This window comes from Esox lucius, chromosome 4, assembly GCF_011004845.1.
Source record: "Esox lucius isolate fEsoLuc1 chromosome 4, fEsoLuc1.pri, whole genome shotgun sequence".
NCBI lineage: Eukaryota > Metazoa > Chordata > Actinopteri > Esociformes > Esocidae > Esox > Esox lucius.
Window position 1 is genome coordinate 20,118,206 of NC_047572.1, and position 20,986 is coordinate 20,139,191.

The following is a 20,986-nucleotide window of genomic DNA, read 5'->3' on the forward strand; positions in this document are numbered from 1 at the left end:
GCTTTGATGCTAAAATGCTGCTGCCATTAATTGTCAGTCATTCCAAACTTGGAAGATGGTCCTGCTGAATAATGGCACAAAAAGTTATAGGGTAGTTAGAAAAAACAATTCTCAACCTTTATACTTTAAACTTAGCTTCCTGCTTTGTTCCGACGGGTTATCAGCAATTGAGAAATGTCAGATCTCCAGAGTAAAAGATGTGCTATTAATTGGTTAATCATTAACCCTCAATAACCCTCCCCACCCATGACAACATCCCAAACAATGAGCAATTGATGTACCACAATAAAATAAATACAAAAAACTAAAGGCAAAACATAAAAACAGGATAAAAAAAAAAGAACAGCAGGGAAAACAAGGAAAACTACAGATTAAACCAAAGATTTTCATGGGTGGCACTGTGTGTCTGTCTGTGTGTGTGTGTGTGTCTGCCTATGCAAGCATGTGCATCCATACATGCACTCCCACTGTGTGTTGAGAGGTTTTATCGACAAACACAAGTGGAGACATAAGCAAGCAGACAAAACAGACATCTGGGAGTAAAATCGAGGATAGATCAATCACTTTCTCAAAACTCACTTTTGAATCTCTGTTCATGCCTGGTTTTGCGTCATAATGTGTCTTGCAGTAATAGGTTGCAGGAATCAAATAAAAACACATAACAGAAGTTCATCCATAGTGTTTCAATTGGCCAAACTACCAGATGTTACATTTAACAATCACTACAGACACAGAGTTGTTTTTGTAAGCAAAGGGAATGTTCAGCAATCCTCAGCCTTGGGAGGGTACCCAAGCTGTTCCAACAAAGAACACATTTCAGAACCACCTGCAGAAAGACCTCACTTTCTACGCTTACAGTCTGAGAAACTTGAATAGGTTTGCCCTTTAGGTTCATCCCGTTTCTGTTCACAGGAGGACTTACAGGGTTCCACGTGACAATTTCAATTTAAAGAAACCCTAATCAGACCTCCAGGAACTGTTTTAGGGGTGTACTGTACATGTTATTTAATGCATGATGAGTTAACATGTTGGGTGGCACTTGTTCAGTGACATCTCTGTCAACATGCGACATAAAACTGCTTTGCTCACTCATTGATTTATATATATATATATAGATTTATTTTTTAATTTTTTTAAATACAATGCTAAATAAAGCATAGCAATGCCCCCCATTCACCATGCAGCTCCACATCTCCTTCCTCCCCTTTGTTTGCAGTATCATCTCCGAGGCTGGTGGATGCCGTGCTAAGCTAGTTACTCTAGCGTGACATTCGTTTTATAGGTTGTAGCCTCAGCAGACACCCCAAGGCGGCCAAGCCAGCAGGGCATACTGGAGGAGGCGCATGTGGGAATGATTACGGTGAGGGATTCGGTACCTGAGAAGGGTTAATTAAGCAGGTAACTGACATTTTTTGACATGCCACAGGGTTCAGTTTCGTGGCAGAAAGACAGGTCCTGGTGATCTGCATGATCCTTAACAACATCAGGGTCATAAGATACAGCCTCGGTCCCCTCCGGAGATCTTTGCGACCTGGGCGTGATATTTGGCAGTCAGCTCTCGTTTGAGGCTCACTTCAAAAGTGTGACTGGAATCAGTTAGTGTGTATATGCTGTTTTATTCCAGGAACATTGAAAGGTCACCACCTGTGCTGTCATAACCAGCAGCAGAGCTCATCCACACCTTTATCTCCTCCCGTCTTCAACTATCCTTATGCTCATTTTTTGGGCGAATGCGCCTTGTTCCAAACTGGCTAGTGTGTGTCCAGAACTGAGCCGTGTCCTCACCTGCATCTCCCTCGGTTAGCACAACCCCACAGCAGACTAAAAACGGACCGGGACTTCGGTTGTGCAGGTCCTTTGGCGTGGGACACACTTCCTGTCATTGAAAAGGCTGATGTGCATCTGGCCTCCTTTTAGACAGCCCAACACTGATGTGTTCAGAAAAGCTTTCAAGACCTTGGAACAAGTCGGTTGATTCATTTCTCCTGGATCTGACAGCACCTGCGTAGATACTTGATATGTCCTGTGTTTTTGTTCTGATTGTATATTTAATAATTAATTATTAAGTATTATTATTTAATGAGGGTGATTAAAGTGCTTTACAAATGACATGTATTCTTCTGATGATAATGCTGATTACTATTAGTAGATGATAGCCATGCTGTATTATATCATATTTTCATTGGCATCACAATGAACCTGGTGCTTCCCTGCCCTCAAGTGCCTTTACAGCGTTTTATGTGACAGTTATTTTATCTCCTGTGTTTTCCAGATCAGATTGCCGACAGACACAAAGAGAATTTTAACCGAGAATGTTGTAAATGTAATGTAGTATCATGTCATCATACTAAATGCAATTGTTTTCACCATAAAGACTAAACCCGTGAATAGCCACACCTACCTGTCTCCTCTGTAACAGCTTCTACTTACTGATGTCACAGCAGTTTGTGTTTATATGGGCTAACCGACAGCCAGCGCCTCCGGAACTCACACGTCTTGTCTGACATTTGTAGATGTTTATTGTCTGCCATCTGTCTTTGACAAATAACTTCAAGCGGAGCTGCTGTATTAAAGTAGGCCCGGCTTTCCAAGCTTTTCACAGAGGTTGCTGCCTTGTCAATATTCCAAAAGATTCACGGGGAATCACTCAGTAACTCAGCCCCTCCTCTGGGGCTTCAAGCTCTATAGTAAACTCTCCTCCCTCTCAAAGCAGCCGCCACTCACCTCACCAGTATACTGGTTGACAGAAGCAGCAGCTTCAGCAGTGTACAGATACTTTATACAGCATAATCATGGACATATCATTTAAGCCTGTTGTTAAAGAGCTCATCAAGCCTCTGAAGATCATGACCGAACGCACAGCAATACAACTGCAACAGTGGCTAAACTGTCATTTAACATCGATTGGTGCAAACCATAAATCAGTTAGCTAGTGTTATAGTAACACAGTGGGCTGAAACATTTCTCAGTGCGCAGGTGAGCAGGAAAAGGATGTGTGAAAACAAACCACTTCACATTACGACACTGGCCTAGTGAATGTAGGGAATGACGTGTGTGTGAACCCGGGAGGGTGGCGGACATCACGTGCCGACGTGACGATTCGCTTGGAAATGATGGATGCATGAACTCAGTCACGTCACTGATGCTATGAACTCAATCTTATCCCGGATGCTAATTCCGTCAAAATGCTGTAGCTGAGTGAGGCTTGGGTGAGAGGTCAGGTGTGCTGGCGCTAATCCACTGCTGTCGCCCATTAGCTGCTGCGTTAACACTGAGTTAGGCTGCTGCGTTAACACCGAGTTAGGCTGCTGCGTTAACACCAAATTAGGCTGCTGCATTAACACTCAGTTAGGCTGATGTATTAACACTGAGTTAGGCTGCTGCATTGACACCGAGTTAGACTGCTGCATTAACACCAAGTTGGGCTGCGCCACATGCTGGATGGCTGGAAAGCAGGCAGTCTCTCTCCTCTGCCTAAATGACTGTACTGAACTCAGTGTGTGTGTCAGTCCGCTACCATGCCTCTGTGTGTGTGTGTGTGTGTGTGTGGGCTTGCGTGTGCACGGATGCCTGTCTGGGATGTGTGCATGCATGTGTCTGAGTGTGTCAGTGCATATTTCAAGTGTGTGTGTGTCTGTGTGTGTGTGTGTGTGTCAGTCCGCTACCATGCATCCATGTCTTTGTGTGTGTCTGGGCTTGTTTGCGTGTGTGCGGATGCCTGTGTGGGTGTGTGCGTGTGTGTGTCTGAGTGCGTACTCTGAGTGTGTGTGTGTGTGTGTGTGTATGTGTGTGTGTGTGTGTGCGTGTAGTGACAGTGTACAGCAAATGCGCTGAGACAGCCTGGCTCAGCCTCGCTTCCAGACAATCAGATTAATTGGAACCGAGGCCATTAGTCGACTAGAATACATTATTGCTTTTGCAGAAAGAGCAATATCCTAACCTTATCATCCCAGTGCTTGTTTATCCAAGCAGAGATCGCCACAGAGTGGGGGGAGATTAGGGCTGCCGTCCTCCGGCTTGCTCGCTTGCTTCCACGCCCGTCTGCCACTCCCAGACAGTCTGTCAGCTCGTAGCCGTGGCTCACAGTCCGTGGCTCACAGTCCGTGGCTCACAGTTCTTGGCTCACAGTCCATGGATCACAGTCCGTGGCTCAGAGTCCGCTCTCTTCTGAGAAGGCCTCTTGAGGCTGCTAGTTTGTGTGAGGCGACCTATCCATGCTGACGTCACTGTACATACGTTGTAGGTTTTCATGCGCGTTCACCCACCGTGTATGCAACATCGGGCCGGAGGTCTGGGGTCAGGATTGTTATGACTGTCAGCAATGAGGCCAACTAGCTGGGTGTGAGGATGATCTCTGGTGTTGTGATGGCTTCCCGTCTGTCCACGGTCCAGTGTGTGTCTGTGCGATTCCGCCAGCTAGATGTCCGTCCACATGTGATCGTGACTCATTGTTTACTTTCGGTCTGGTGCAGAAACTCGTCCCGATCACTGGTTCTGACGCATTGCCAGAATCGTGGGTATGTCCACGCGTGCGTGTGCTGGGCCGCCTCTGTTGGGCTAATTATATGGGCCTCCGTGTGTCTTTCCGCACACATTCAACAAGCAGCGCACTCTCCAGATTTTCCCCTCATTTATTTATGTGTTTTTCGCTGCGGATCCACTCTCCCTTCAATTTATTTTCTCTTGCACCCTGTCAAAACAGACTCCTCTTCACTTACCTCCTCCCATCAAGTTTCATTGAATGAATTTTTCATTTGTGTGTTTTTCTGTGAGTTTTAACGGCGCGGATTGTCGAAGCCTGAGCGGCTGTGATGATTAATGTTATTTGGTGTTAATCCCCTCTGCAGGTCCCCTCTGAACCTTTCTCGTTGGCCACCAATAATGAGCTCACTCGTGGCTTTCAGCGTTCCCGCATATTTACAAGCTAGCGCTAGCTGACACAAGCCACAGGCAAAGTGCCTGCCTACTCTGAATGGTAGCTAGCTAATGCTCTTACCTCTTCATTATTCAATACCCTGCCTTGCTTTTCTATGAAATATACATCATTAGGGATTAGAGATATGATTAGCATCAAATCCAAAAGTCACAATTGACACAAGCCAATTAATGTGCCCTTTATAACAGTACAGCCTGAATACCTGGCTGCTGCATCCCAAATGGCATACTACTACCCTAATGCACTACGTTTGACAGGAGCCAGTAGGAATCTAAAAGTAGATTTGGGACAATCTTTCCTTAAGGCCAGCTGATAGATAACAGATCTTTCTCCTCTTGACTTGACATAGGCTCTGCTGTTCGCCCCTGAAACGGGACATAATTAAATGGTCAATAGGAACACTATAAATACTATAACATTTCACTTACAGGGTAGCTACAATAGCGGGGGTGTGTGTTGAGCGGAACAGGGAGCACAGCTTAGAGGACTTGGCAGCTGGCGCTGAATCAATCTACATTACAATGATGAATGCAGATTGTCATCCTGTTTGAATAACAAACCTGGGCTGTCTACAGAGGTACATAGCAGTAGTAGGATGACATGATAATACCCATTTCCACATAAGCAGTTCCATTATGAACCCTTTAAACCGTTATTTTGCGCAGCGATAGTGGATGAAACGGAGAGCCATACTGTATTACTGCATCTGGTGGTCTTCCTTCTCACTCTGCCCCAGTCTAAAGCCCATGAGTAACGATGGGCAAATCGCTCCTTCATTAGATTCTTAGCAGCAGCTGGAAATAGTGTGTCAGCGTTTGGGCTCAGGCTGCTCAGAGGCCCAGCGGAGGAGGGTGGTCTAACACAGTGCGCTCTACTATACTGTATGCGGCCCTGCCAACACACTGAACATGCAGAGGGGACACCAGGGGGCTGGAGGATAACGACACCAGGGGGCTGGAGGATAACGACACCAGGGGGCTGGAGGGTAACAACACCCAGGGGCTGGAGGATAACGCCACCAGGGGGCTGGAGGATAACGACACCAGGGGACTGGAGGATAACGACACCAGGGGGCTGGAGGATAACGACACCAGGGGGCTGGAGGGTAACAACACAAGGGGGCTGGAGGATAACGACACCAGGGGGCTGGAGGATAACAACACCAAGGGGGCTGGAGGATAACGACACCAGGGGGCTGGAGGATAACGACACCAGGGGGCTGGAGGATAACGCCACCAAGGGGCTGGAGGGTAACGACACCAGGGGGCTGGAGGATAACGACACCAGGGGGCTGGAGGATAACGCCACCAAGGGGCTGGAGGGTAACAACACCAGGGGGCTGGAGGATAACGACACCAGGGGGCTGGAGGATAACGACACCAGGGGGCTGGAGGGTAACAACACCAGGGGGCTGGAGGGTAACAACACCCAGGGGCTGGAGGATAACGCCACCAGGGGGCTGGAGGGTAACAACACCAGGGGGCTGGAGGGTAACAACACCCAGGGGCTGGAGGATAACGCCACCAGGGGGCTGGAGGGTAACAACACCCAGGGGCTGGAGGATAACGCCACCAGGGGGCTGGAGGGTAACAACACCCAGGGGCTGGAGGATAACGCCACCAGGGGGCTGGAGGATAACGACACCAGGGGGGCTGGAGGATACCGCCACATCTGCTATAGGAAGTCAAGACCAGCACACTCTTTCACTCTACACACACTCAGACTCTTTCTCTTCTTTCTGTCTCTCTCTCTCTCTCTCACACACACACACACACACACACACGGACAGGTACACAAGGCACACACACTCATCATTTTAACCATATACTAATTTTGAATAGCTTCTTCAGGTTAGCTGCCATCAAGGTCAAATCTCTCCATTCTCTATAACTGATTTGTGTAATTAAAACAGTAGTTGTTTCTTTGTTCTCTTAATGGCACATTTAATCTCACTTGGCCAGAATGTTTATTCCTAATAGCTGAAGTCGCTTGTAAATTAATCACAGTCATGCAATGTGCTTAATGTGTGTTCCTTTGTTTGCATCTTAATTTACTTAGGGTTTTATACCCGTGAGCCACAAGCCATATTAGCATTCTCCTCACCTCTCATTCTCTCTCTTGCTTGCTTTTTCTCTCTCTCTCCTTTCAGTTCTCTCCCGTTTTCCGTTCTAGCCTCAGATGGGGGAGGTGTGTCCTTCCAACTGTTGTAATTGTATCTGTCATTGCCTGTGATATTGGGGTTACAGCATTAAAGCCGAGGCTTGTGTTATTGACCATGATTACTTTGCTAGGGTGGACCGGGACATTGTTTCCACCTACTGTACACTCATATTGTATAGTCAGTTCTGACAGACTCAGTCCATAAAACAGGATAATTGTACATTCTTAAGGGCAGACACATCTGCTGCTGCTACAAATGTAAGGATTATGATGTAGTCATATGAAGTTGAGTTGGAGCAGAGGTTTATTGTTGCTGTGGTCCTGGATCAGGATCTACTTCTTGGGTGAGTGATGGTGACTGGCGGGCGGGCTGGCTGGCTGGCTGGTTGGCTGGCTGGCTGTTGTGGGGTTGTGGTGATGGGAAGCCTTCCAAACCACACCTAGGATTTATTTTCAAAAATGTTGAAATGCAGTCTGAATAGCTTTGAGTTCAAAATATGGTACTTTTCAGCAGTGATCTGTTTTGTGTTTGTAAATACTAGATATTTTCTGACAACTTATCTTCTACTCTTGTTGTGTACCCTGAAGCAGATTTTCATTGTGGCTTTGTGGTATTGAGGAAATCATTCCAAGATTTTAGAGGGCTGCTTTCCCCTTTCCCATAATGGTTGAAGGTGCTCCAAAGCCAGTCTTGGAATCTTACACCAAAACAGGATAAATCTTTCTAACAGGCCAATGACAAGCCCATGCTCCAGAGAACAAAGGCTTGTAATGAAGACAGAAATGTGTGAATGCAAACCAGCTCAATCGTAGGCTGTAAGGAGTGCTTGGGGAATGCATATAGTTTCCTCCCTGGTTCCAACCTTTCCACTGAGTTCTTCCGAGCCTCTGTGCTTATCTTATTTCTTCTTCTTTGGGGTTTTAGGATGAGTATGTTTCTGAATGGCAGTGGAGTTGGCTGTTTATCTTACTCTATCGTTCTAACCAGGAAGAATGCCTGGCCATAGCAGGCCACTGACATGTCTGGCCATGTTGAATCTACTGTAGTCGGGCCAGAGGATGACTGTCAGAGCAAAGAGCCTGGCTGGCTGGCAGGGACGCGGTGGTGGTACAGAGAGCATCAGTCTACTTCATCAGGGCTGTACTCTGCTACGCCGTGCTGAGTGTGAATAGACAGCGGAAAGCCTCGCAAGGTGAATTAAGACACTGTAGAAGTCATGCCATCGATCATCGGGGTGCTCCGTAATTCGTTTTCCTTAAATGTAATGGTCATATTTCTGGAGCACCGGGGTTCACAGGGGTGGGTGTGGATGGCACGTGGGAAGGGGCCTTCACTGCTTCCCTGGTGTATCCTACAGTGGCCACTCACCCACTCTCAGTGCCTTAGTGTCTACAAATGTAATCAATTAAAGGCTCTAATAGATTTAGGAGCAGGAGGAGGTGTAGGTTATCAGTTTGGAGATCTGCTGCAAATTCTTTAGGGTGATCATTTAATAACAGAATAGAGTGAGGACAGCCAAATTATAGATGGCACCCCTTCAGCAGTCCAACTCTCGCGCTCGCTCTCCCTTTTCACTCTCTCTCTCTCTCTCTTTCTCTCTTCCCACACACAGTCTGTACTCTCACATTCACACACAAACAAAACCACACACACAAACAAAACCACAAACACGCGCACACCCCATTCTCACATTCACACACAAACAACACCAATTTCACACACACACACACACACACACACTTTCACTCACACAGGCAAAAACATTCACATACTCAAATCCACATATACACACACACACACTCTCAAACATTCCCAAAGTACTCTGTGTGATCTAACAATGAAAGTCTGCGTCCTCAGATTTCTGGCTAAGGTGATTTAGTGTCATGGTGATAAAATGATATTGCTACAGTTATTTAAACAGTGGCTAGGCTTTACACCTCAGAGAAACTGATTCTGGCAATGAGAAACAGAGAGAGCCTTTCCAAGGGAGTCAGTCAAATCAAACAGTGCTCTGAGCACCAGCATAGGTTTCAGTCTCCACAGACAAGGCTGCCCGAATGTATTCATCTATAATTAAGGATTCAACTTTATTGAGGGAAGAAAATGACAGTTCGGCTGCCCTTGGATATAGGAATCTGGGGGATGAAAGGGAATGGTAATGTAACCTGTTCAGGGTTGCCGAGCTCCTCATCAGCATTAGATGTTTAAGTAATTAGAACGTACAAACAAGTTAGGAAGAAGCAATGGGAGAGCATAGCAGTGGCCTTCAATGAATCAATATGGACCGGCAGGTCTCAACTGACCCTGTTTTAACAGCCAGTCTGCTGGATCCCTCCAAAATCTTGATGTATTCTTTCTGTACCCAGGTCTGGTTTAACGAGACTCCTCCTCCACAACCAGTCACCTTCAGATGTGGCCCGGCCTGCCTCTTCTCCTGATAGATCTGTCTTTTCCGTCTCCCTCTCCTCCTGCAGTCTTCCCCTCTAGTTGGACCGTCTGAAGCTGGAGGCTAGCCTCCACACGCTTGCCTCATCAATTCCACCAGCAGCCTGTGTCTATCGGCCTTATTGATGTAGGATTACGGTATCAGTGTAAATAGAAGGAGAAAATCACAAATCGATAGCAGACTGTTCCTAAAGCTGCCAATTCAGTCAGCCGCGGGCTGTTGGATCACGGGAGGTTTGTCTTGTTGTGACCCTTAACGATCCCATGGGAGAAGGCCTTGCTCCAGTGTTTTCTGCTGCCTTGCCCATTGTACCTTATTTTGTGCTAATGTCAAGTGAGAACGGGTCGTGTGTGCACGTGTGCATGTGTGTGTGTGTGTGTGGGTGTGTGTGTGGGGGTGAGTGTGTGTGCGTGTATGTTTTTGAGAGAGAGAAAGATTTGAGAGAGATATAGTGAATTTTAAATATCCCTACTATTTTCTCCAAGTTGCACTCGTCTGGAAAATTGCTTCATTACTAAACATTGAATATTTATGCTGTAAACAGTTCTAAATATCATATGTTTATTATTTATTAGATTTCTAATGAATGCTCCAAGTCATTTGGTTTGTGTAATGACTACATCAGGATAATGTCTGGATCTGACAGCCGCTTGTTCATAGAGTACATACAGTAATTGTTGATAACCTGATAGCGACCAGATGTTGTGATGGAAGATTTTCCTTCTCTTTACACCTCACTGTACAGCCTAGACAGAAAACCCCTAAGAACCTACAAGACTTGAATGAATTAGCTGGCATAGATTCTATGTACAATATATGCTCTGAATCTGTGTGAGTTGTAAGCTGTTGGTTTTAGAGTATCCTCCTATCCCACTCCCAGATGGCCTTGTGTGGAGCCTGGGATTTGCCTGGGGTTTGCCTGGGGCAACTGGCTCTCTGTTAGGGAGACATGTACACTTCCTTCCTTCCTCTATCCTCTCCCAGTACGTCAGAGTGGCTTGCAGAGAACATCTTGCTCCGAAAGGCATACTCAGTGTTTTGTGATGAGGAGGAAAAACAGTTAATTGCTAATGTCATTACTTTATTTACTTAACGGAAAGCAGATGAACAGTGCCTTGTTAAGTGTTTAAATGTAAATGTGTGTGATACACTGTGTTGTGACAGGTTGTCACCAAGTCCCAGGCAGTCAGAAACCTTTATCAAATGTGCACAATACAAGTTTGAAGCAACACTGAATTCATAAAAATGATAATAATGCCCGTTTTTTTTTTCCTTCCATGTTTCAGACAGGAAAGAGACGAGGTAGATAGGATCGCAGGCTGTTCTTAGAGCAGAGCCTGTTAGCAGGTCAAAGTTTAGTGGGCTAGACTGAGGTGAACACGCTGAAAGTAGACAGCAGCCATTGTTCTAAAGACTTTCACTTCTTATTTTCCCACACTTCACCACAGGATTCTGTCAGCTGTCAGCCAAGGCTCACCTCTATCAAACAGAAGAAAGGAGATGAAGTGACCTTACTATGCTGCCGTTCTTCACTCTCTCAAAGATTAGCACTTCCCTTTACTAAGGATTTACTGGCAGAAGCACCACTTGGAGAGACTGAGTGATTAAAGAGAGAATGGCTCCTAGAGGTGTATTTTAAAACGTTAATGGTGCCTAGGATGGTAATTACATCTGTTATTACAGAGAATGCGTTGGAGAACACTTTGGTATTAGATAAAGTAATACTACATGCATAAAACAGTAGTAAAAAAATACCTTTAACCAAAATACATGATCGAGACTAGGAGCCTTTTTTGTCGTTATGAAAGGCGAAACAAGTGAAAAAGAGAGACATGGCTTATTTAAAATAATAACAGAACATTTATATTGGCATGTAATGAAAGACGAGCCAAGAGAGTTGTGGGCTTCAAACGAGGGATATGCAAGTGCAACAGCCAGAGCAGAACCATATCAGTGTCCATACTTCTTGTCATAATGTAGCCTACAAAAATGGATCTATATAAAGCTGAATAATAACATAAGGCTATTTGTTATTTTTTTGCTTTTCCACTTTCTAAATCAACTTTGGTGGTGGCAAGAAACTCATCCAGCTCAGGAACAGGTCAGTTTTCCATTAGTCACTGGTCTGGCCGTTTACAGAAATTGTTTCTTCAGTCTTCAAAATTCCTCAGTTTTCCCCTGAACAAAAATAGTTTATCATTTCACTGACTTTTCATATGCAAGTTAAGTCAGTGATGCATTGTAACCACTGCACAAACATGCATGAAAACCAAGTTACACCAATACCATCTGAAATGACTAGACTTAATAGCTACAGTGTTTCCCAATCCTGGTCCTGGGGACCTAAAGAGGTGCACGTTTTGGTTTTTGCCTTAGCACTCACACACCTGACTCAAATGTTGCCCTACTATTTACACATTTGATTAACATAATCAACCTATCATCACGTCTTTAATTTGAATCAGGTATGTGAGTGCTCAGGCAAAACAAAAACGTGCACCCCTTTGGGTCCCCAGGACGAGGATTGAGAAACAATGGCTTAGAATAATGTGTCTTCAGTTTTCCCTTTATGTTTACATTTTAGTAACCAAGCATATGGTGTTATTCAGAGCAAAAAAACACAAAGACAGTGGTTTTTGCTGGCCCAAATACGAAGACAGTGGTGCTGTGCTGTCAGAAACACAGAGACAGTTGGTGCTGTGCTGTCTGAAACACAGAGACAGTGGCGCTGTGCTGTCTGAAACATAGAGACAGTGGTGTTATGCTGTCTGAAACAAAGAGACAGTGGTGCTGTGCTGTCTGAAACACAGAGACAGTGGTGCTGTGCTGTCTGAAATACAGCGACAGTGGTGTTATGCTGTCTGAAACAAAGAGACAGTGGTGCTGTGCTGTCTGAAACACAGAGACAGTGGTGCTGTGCTGTCTCTAACACAGAGACAGTGGTGCTGTGCTGTCTCTAACACAAAGACAGTGGCGCTGTGCTGTCTGAAACACAGAGACAGTGGTGTTATGCTGTCTGAAACAAAGAGACAGTGGTGCTGTGCTGTCTGAAACACAGAGACAGTGGTGCTGTGCTGTCTGAAATACAGCGACAGTGGTGTTATGCTGTCTGAAACAAAGAGACAGTGGTGCTGTGCTGTCTGAAACACAGAGACAGTGGTGCTGTGCTGTCTCTAACACAGAGACAGTGGTGCTGTGCTGTCTCTAACACAAAGACAGTGGTGCTGTACTGTCTCTAACACAGAGACAGTGGTGCTGTGCTGTCTCTAACACAGAGACAGTGGTGCTGTGCTGTCTCTAACACAAAGACTGGTGCTGTGTTGGCCCTTTTGTTCTTGGCCTTGGACACATGAACAGAGCAAGGACAAGATGCCATTTATTCCTACTGGCAGCAGGCAGCGGCAGGCACTGCCAGGGTAAGGCGTAGAGATGACATGCCACACTACATTACCCACAGGGCCTTGGCCTCTTCCTCAATCTTTAATCATTAACCTGAACTGGCTGTGAATCCCCAGAGTCCACTGGTACTGCTCTCTCTAGTTCATACTTTAATCCAGATTCTAGGCAAGCTCTGGGGCCAAGACAGCTAGCTAGTTCTTCTAAGGCCTGACCTGGCTCAGACAAGCTGGACATGTTAGCAAATGGTTCTTGCTCTATGGCACAGGATTCAGGTTAAGTGTAGTCATTTAATATATGGGACTGCAGAGCCCAGTGCCACAGCTATATCCCAGAGCTGATTTCAAGCTGTGTAAGTCAACCCATCATATGCCCCTTCACTCTGTCGGAGAAAAACACTGTCAACAATAGGGTGTTTATAGAAAAAGATATCTATCATTATCCGTCATGTATATTTTCCCCTGTTCTTTCCAATGTGTCGGCCTGATCTTGTCTTTGGGCTGTTGTGAATGGAGTGCCTTTAGAGGGCTTCAGCAGTGTGGGTTTTATTGTGTTATACTGTAAAGCTCAGGTCTTTGAGGATTCAATAGATAAACCAGTAGTATTATGACAGAGTTGAAAGGGTCTGGAGGAATATGTCTGTAAGTGGTGAAAAAGCTAACTGCTTCCTGAAGGTGTTCATCATCAATGGCTAGAGCTGTTACTTCCTACAGCAGGCATAGGGTACAATACTACCATGCAACAACAACTTTTTAGCTCGTCTAGTGTTGGCACTTTCAATATGGAGAATAAATTGCTTGTTATGAAATATGATGTGAATTTCCTTTGTTTGGCAGTTACCTGTTGTGTTTCATGAAATGAATTATCAGACAAGGTGAAGAGTTTTTACTCAGATGACAGGTGCGTTATACTCTGAATAGCAGTTTGCCCAATTACAACACTGAGAGACAGAGAAAAACTGAAAGAGATTGTGCTCGTCTGGTGGGTTTCATATGTTATTAGCATTGTGTTCATTAGCCAGCCTCTATTTGCCAGTCATTAGATTGTTTGGAAAGTTAGGACTGGCTGTGTGTGTTGGTGGTGTCAGGTGTTTTATCAGGCTCTGCCTGCGCGTCACACACAGGGATGGAGGAAGGCACATAATGCCGTGTGATTGATGGGGCTGTCTCCTGCTCTATGCAGGCTGTGTGGATATGGGAGTCACGTCAATGACAGGTCCAACTCTGTGTCATCGCTGAGGAATCTGGTGCCGCAGCGCAGAGCAACCAGGACACGGGGCCCAACAGGAGGCAGAGCACGAGGCTGGTCTTAGCAAAACGATGACACAAAATAAAGCTGCGTCACAGCGCATCCGTGCATTACTCACACAGCAGTGGAATGAGATCAGTCCGGGGGTCACTGGGGGGTAGCTAGTGCTGCTGGAATATCAAGCAATATAACGGCTCAAGTAAAGCATTTCTTTTTTATATTACATAGTCAATGTTTATCTTTTAAGGCGCATTCCTTTCTTATCTCGATTCCCTATATATTTTATCTTGCTCTCAATCCCCTTCTCCCTTTCTCTCTCACCTTCCCAGCATCCCTGCGGCTGCGTCTCGGACCAGTGACCCGGGCCATTCCAGCGGCGCTTCGGGCAGCTCCAGCGAATCGGAGAGCAGTTCTGAGTCGGACTCAGATAGTGAGAGCAGCTCCAGTGGCAGCGAGTGTAACAGGGCCTCACGAGCCACCACCCCAGAGGTATGACACAATCACTCCTGTACTGTACGAACCCGGCACAGTCAGGAAGCAATTAATGCTGCTTTTAACCAGGACTCCACCAGTGTGGAATCATAGCAGGAGACCGGCAACAGCAACCATACTGTGTTACATAGGCACATTTTAATATTGGTGAGCGGACGTTTGTAAACCTGTTAGTTATTTCTGCATTTCTACAGTACATTTGGCCTTAAGTGTGATCGTAAGTAAACATGGTTAAACAAATAACACACAAACATACTAAATACATTTTCATAAAATGTGTCCAACATGAACTGTCTTTGTCGGGGAATGTTTCTTCAGCAATATTCAAGTAGTCAAGAGTATTTGGTCTCATAGATATCTTTGTAGCACTTAAATGTAAGCTCACTTGATCAGGTGGCTGTACGTGGCTAAGTATACAAGAAGAAATGGTGGTCAGTGTCACATGATCTGTTATTCGGTTGAACATATCACATTTGTGGTAAAATTAATGCAGAAATACAAAGGTTGTTTAATCCTTCTTCTGGGACCTTTCCCTCTTTACAGATTTAGCATTTTGTGGTAGTAAAGAACGGCCGAGGAGTGTCCGGGAGTTTTCCGGCAGCCATCTTAGATTCCTACTGTATTTTTGATGCGGTTCCTCTGTCTCACATCCCAGAATGTTAAAATCATCATCCCAACTGATGAAATGTAAAGGGCTGTCAGAGATGAAATAACCTTTTATGAGGGTTTCAATCAGCCTGGAGAGTGTGTGTGCTAGCACCAGCTTTACACCCTGTGGTTTTAATGCTTCATTCTTAAGTTAATTTACTTCCAGGACTTCCTTTCCGAATGATTTGCTATCATTTAGGAGATGATAAGACGGTCTTCATGATTTAATATAAAAGATGTATACTTGTCTTGGGACATAATGGTACAAAACAAACAAGAGATGGCTTGGTAGATGAAAACATGGCTCTCAGAGACCGAATGGCACAAGGACAATATGGGAAAGCACTACTCAGTCATTCATGAGTTTATGAGTGTCTATTTTAATGGCCTCTTTATCACAACATTGGCTCATTGGTTTGCGTATATCATATAACTCTGAGGAGACAATTTAATGATCATATTTCACTTTCATGAGTCAACACAGTGTTTGATAAAGCTACGTAATCTAGGAAACCAAACTTCAATCTAACTGTGTATTGTCTTTCTAATCTTGTCTTTCCTACTTTTGCTTTATTTCTCAAACAGCCTGAACCTCCATCAACAAACAAATGGCAGCTGGATAAGTGGCTGAACAAAGTTACCCCCCACAACAAATCTCTTATCAGCACCCAGCCAGTGAGAGAGAGCCATGGACTCATCAACTCCCAGCCTGACAACACTCAACAGCCCGCTGAGAACCAGGGTCAGCCCGCAGGGAAGAGCAAGTCAGGCCCAAACACAATGCTGTCCCAGACCGATCCCAAGGAACGGACTCTCCTCAGCCCGATCCGAGAGAAGGTTAAGCCCAAGACTGGACAAAAGGTTTCAGAGGGCAAGAGTTCAAAAGTCAAGTCCCCAGCGCTGTTGGCGGTGGAGCCAGCCACAGCCAGGCGCAGCATTGGGAAGAAGCAGCCAAAGAAAGTTGAGCGCTCGTCTAGCCTGGAGGAACACAGCTCCTGGACCAAGCCCATTAACCCCACCATCAGCTCTACTCCTAAAGAGAAGGAGCCTCCGCCTCTTTTGGAGCCCCCCAAGTCCAGGAGCAAGGGTACCATTGGGAAGACTGCCCCTAGGAAGGAACCTCGCTCCACCACTACCACCGCTACTAATCCAGCTCCTCCTCCCCCAGCCCCAGTACTGGACAAGAAGAAGCACAGGGGGCCCAGCAAGATAATCCCCAAATCCAAGGAGTTCATTGAGACAGAGTCTTCGTCGTCGGAGTGCCACTCTGAACCAGAGGAGCTGGTCAAGATCCCCAACCCTCCCTGCCCAGGACCCAGCAGCCAGCAGACTCTCAAAGCAGCCAAGGACTGCAACAGCAATATCCTGAGTGTCAGTAGCCTCACCAGCACCTGCAGCACTTCCATCTCCATCCCGGACCCTGGTGTGGTTGGAGACCTACTGGAAGACCCCCTCTTCTCCCCCATCCCCACTGTCCAGAACAAACTGCTGTCCCCTCTCAGGGAATATGAGGACATCAAGTCATTGTGGGTGAAGATTGAGCTGAGCTTCCTATCTAGGATCCCAGGTCAGGACCCCGCAGATCCCCCTCCTTTGAAGGTTGAGCCCCAGGAACCTAATGGCAAGCATAAACAGCAGTCCCCTGCCCGTCTTCAGTCTACCCCTGTCGAGAAACCCCCTAGCAAGTCCAAAAGGAAACATAAGGCAAGTGAAAAAATATACTATTTTATTTCTCTAGTTACTAGCTGTTGTAGGTTAGCCGGATAGAGGTTAAATGTCTTGATTGAGCAGCGGTGAGGATGTATGCTTGTGAAATGTTTAATGCTGTGTGTTTCTGTGTTCCTCAGTCAGACAACTGGGATGCTGTCGGCGGGAGCAAAAAACTACGGTTGGAGAAAGAGATGCTTCTTCCCCCTTGCATTTCACCGATACACAACCACAAGAACATTAGCACAAAAGAGTAAGTGTTGCCGAAATACTTAAAGTGCAGTACTTACGCATCACCATGGTTACTGGATGAGAAAAGGAAAGTGTAGAGCGTCCTGTTATGAGAGTGGTTACAGAAATTTAAACAGTATGGTTGTCCACAGTCTAATTGAAGGCTGCATTTTTCTCTGGTGTTTGGTAGTGCTGTTTATGGTGTAATTGTTTACGGTTAACCCTTGTGGAAACTCCTCAGAGAGGATACTGGGGGGTACAGGTGCAGTGTCCCTACACTAGCCTGGCCTACATGTTCATCTTTAGCTCCTGCTAGCTATCTCTGCTGTGTCCTGTGTCCTGTGGTATTAAGTAATTGTGACACTGACAAGAGCAAAGACGCTAATTTTAGATGTTCAATTAGTGCTGCAGAGATCTAGAGCTCGTCAAAGGGACATTGGTCACTGGGGTCCAGGGGTTGAGCAGAGTCAGTCCAGAGGACGAAGTGTCCACTAGCTGAGCTTCACCACTAATCACTGAAAATGTTTAATATGATTACCTGCTCTATGATAAATGAGCTGCCATGGGTATCTAGTGGAGAAATGCTGAACCCTTTGGTCGAGGCTGAAATATGACCTGCCTAGTGGCCTTTAAATCACTTGCATTTAAACAGCCTTAACGCAAATCTTCACTCTTTTAATCAGATTGGAGAGTAAAGAGGCTTTTTATTAATGCAGTAAACGAACCTACCATGGTTCTTCTCATTTTCAGGCCCATAAAACAAGACAAAATATGCTGCTGTTCAAAAATAACCTGAGCAACATAATCCTAATTAGTTTTTTTTCTGACTGCATTTTCCCCCTTAGTGTTTTAGACAATTTTACGCTAGCTAAGCATTTTTTTTTCTCATATATCAAATCCCCACGAGTTTTAGGAAAGGGGGGAAATGATCTGTTGTTGCATACAATGTAAAAAAAAAATATAGTAACAGTGGTGGGCAATGCTTTTCACTTGTGTGCATCTTTGGTGTTTTATTAAACTCTGCATTGACTTTGAGGATGGGAAAATATTGGTGTAAACTTCCCACCTGCCCCTTATCTGTTAACATAGAGAACACTCTATTGTTAACAGAACCCACATGTGGGCACACAAACACACAGCTACAGCAAGATAACCCACTCACATGAATCCAGACTGCAGTCCACTGGGTTCCCCTGTTAGAGACCAGGCTCCCGAAACAGGAATTGATATTAGAAGGACAAAAGTGCTTCCTGTCACAACAAACTGCTGTTCCACTGCCTGATCAATCAATATGACCCAACAGAGCAATAAAAGGCTGTTTCTAGGCCTATTTCTGAGCTGCATCCTTAGAGGATCAAAGGCACACAAAATATAATGTGGAAAAATTTAACCATTTGATCATTTACAACCAAGCCAGATTGATATTTATTACATGCAGTTGATATACTTATCATACTTTTCTATTTTAATTAAGCTGTCCAAAGATTCTATTAAACCCAGCTACAGTAGTGGATGGCAACCAACCGTTTAAGGCAAATATACATACTGTATTCATATAATATAATATTTGTATTTTAATATTAAATAAATTAACTGTGGCCTAGTCTGGTCCAATGTTCTAGGCTGCTTTAGCATGGGTTTCAACCCAGCCTTTTGCTCAGTCAGAAAAAAACTATTCTCTGTATTTTCCCAAACATTTGTCAAATAATGCAGCCCCAAAAATATTTAAAAAAAATATTTCTTCAATTTTTTTTGAATATAAACAAATTTGACTTTAACATTTTAGTAAATGTTCTTATTCATACTGACTTACAGTTAGTGTAATCATGTTAATATAGGTAGGTGGGACAACCACACAACTACTGTATTTCAGCTAAACATTCAAGTAAGAACTGGTTTTCCCACTAACAACATAACAGCTTGTTTTGTGATTGTTTTGCAATGTAATGAAGGTATGAAAATAAATATTTATTTTCAAGCTTTGTTGTGATCAGGCTTTTTTAAGTTAGTTACTTTATTTAGGAGTCCACACATAAACATTTACCACACCTCGTACAACATTTGCGATCGTTTGTATGTGACCAATAACATTTTGAAACTTTAAATTCATTTTAGCAATTGTCATAATAATAGCAGAATTAATCATTCCTTCTAACAAATAAAATGCTCTCTCAAGAACCTGCTGTTTTACTTCAGGCCTTCACATAATCAATGTATTTAATAACCAGAGTTATTTCTCAAATCTTGTCATTGATTTGCCACTTTGACGACAAAAGGTAAAACTGCCCCAAAGATTGTGTACTATATCATGTATGTGCCAATTTGAGTCCCACCTCATGTGTCATCAAAACACAACGATTCTACTTGCATGTTATGCCCATAAACAACAAATTACACATCCAGCCCAAAATGCAAATGCAGTCCCAGATGGCATTTGTATGATTGGCTGGCATTTCAGAGTCTCGGACAACTAGTATTGTATTGAATAACAGCAAACGAGAGAGCTGACCAAGTGTTGTTCTTTTCTCATGTTCGTTTTGGTAACACTTAATGCAAAAGGTACCTAGATATGGAATGGATATTTGTCTTTTTCCCAGCTCTCTAAGGAAACAGCCCAGGAAAAGAGAGGAGAAGCGAGAGCTGCTGCCTCCGCTGCTGTCGCCCCTCTCTGATGAGCCCCCTGTCTGCCAGCGCAGGACAAGCGAGTGTTCCTCCTTCAGCCAGGAGGGCGGCGCTAGCACTGCCACTGGCACCTTATTACTACCCTCCCTCAGCTGCTCTCTGCCCCCCTTCTCCACGTCCTCATCCTCATCTTCTTCACACAAGCACCGCAGCAAAGGAGAGAGCAAATCACATTATAAGACAAGCAGTGTAAGTAGGGCCAAGCAGTCACTGGCCAGTGTGTGTATGGTTGTTGTTCTTGGGCATTATTATAAAGTGCTGTAAAATAGTATTTGGTATTATTGTATTGCTATCATCAGTTATGGAGAAACATTTACATTTATCAAATGAATTGTTAAAAGTCATATCTGAAAGTATGATCCTTCTGCAGAAACTTTGCTAACTAAGAGAATGTGTGTTCTATAATTCATTGTGTTGAGATGTTAGTAGACAGGCTGTGGCTGCAGATTATTTCTCTGCTCCAGGGTTCTGCCACTGTTTCCTGTGTTTTAGCAAATCTAATTAGCCTTTGGAGGGATTTGAAAATAGCCTTGAAGAAAGAAAAATGTATCCCATGTGCTGAATATGTTTAAAGCTGGACACAGGGAAAAAAATACATGATAGTCACCATGTTCCCTTATAGTCCAAATCACCAGGATGAATTAATACAGTATTATTATAGTTACTGCTGGACACTAATTAGTATTTTAATTGACCCCTCCATCTCCCAGGAGGAAGATACCCACAGCAAGCCCTCTAACAGTTTCCATGGCAACGGTCAGTCTGATTCTGACGTTTGGTCCAACCCATCATCGCTGTCCATGGACCACATGGAGCCCAGCAGACCCAAACTAACATTCAATAACACGTATGTATGAACAGCTAACTTTGCCACACATTACAAAACACCCAGTGTGGATATTTTCTCACATGGCAGATGTACTAAAAAGGGTTAAATTGCATAGAACGCCGGGCAGTTGACGTTTGTGTGGGATGTGAGAACGTGAGTTAATTTCCACTATATGGATACATCCAAATGACACACATTTACCTTATGGAG

General features: G+C 44.6%; 1 protein-coding gene across 4 annotated transcripts in view; it reads left to right on the top strand.

Moving 5' to 3' along the window:
• aff2 (AF4/FMR2 family, member 2) overlaps positions 1-20,986 on the top strand; it is a 176,930-nt gene that overhangs the window by 144,268 nt on the left and 11,676 nt on the right. For all 4 annotated transcript variants that reach the window (XM_010899611.4, XM_020046169.3, XM_020046171.3 and 1 more), the window contains 5 exons: positions 14,517-14,676; positions 15,913-17,031; positions 17,175-17,287; positions 19,863-20,136; positions 20,658-20,794. In XM_010899611.4, the coding sequence (XP_010897913.1) occupies positions 14,517-14,676; positions 15,913-17,031; positions 17,175-17,287; positions 19,863-20,136; positions 20,658-20,794 (1,803 nt within the window). The remainder of the gene's footprint in view (positions 1-14,516; positions 14,677-15,912; positions 17,032-17,174; positions 17,288-19,862; positions 20,137-20,657; positions 20,795-20,986) is intronic.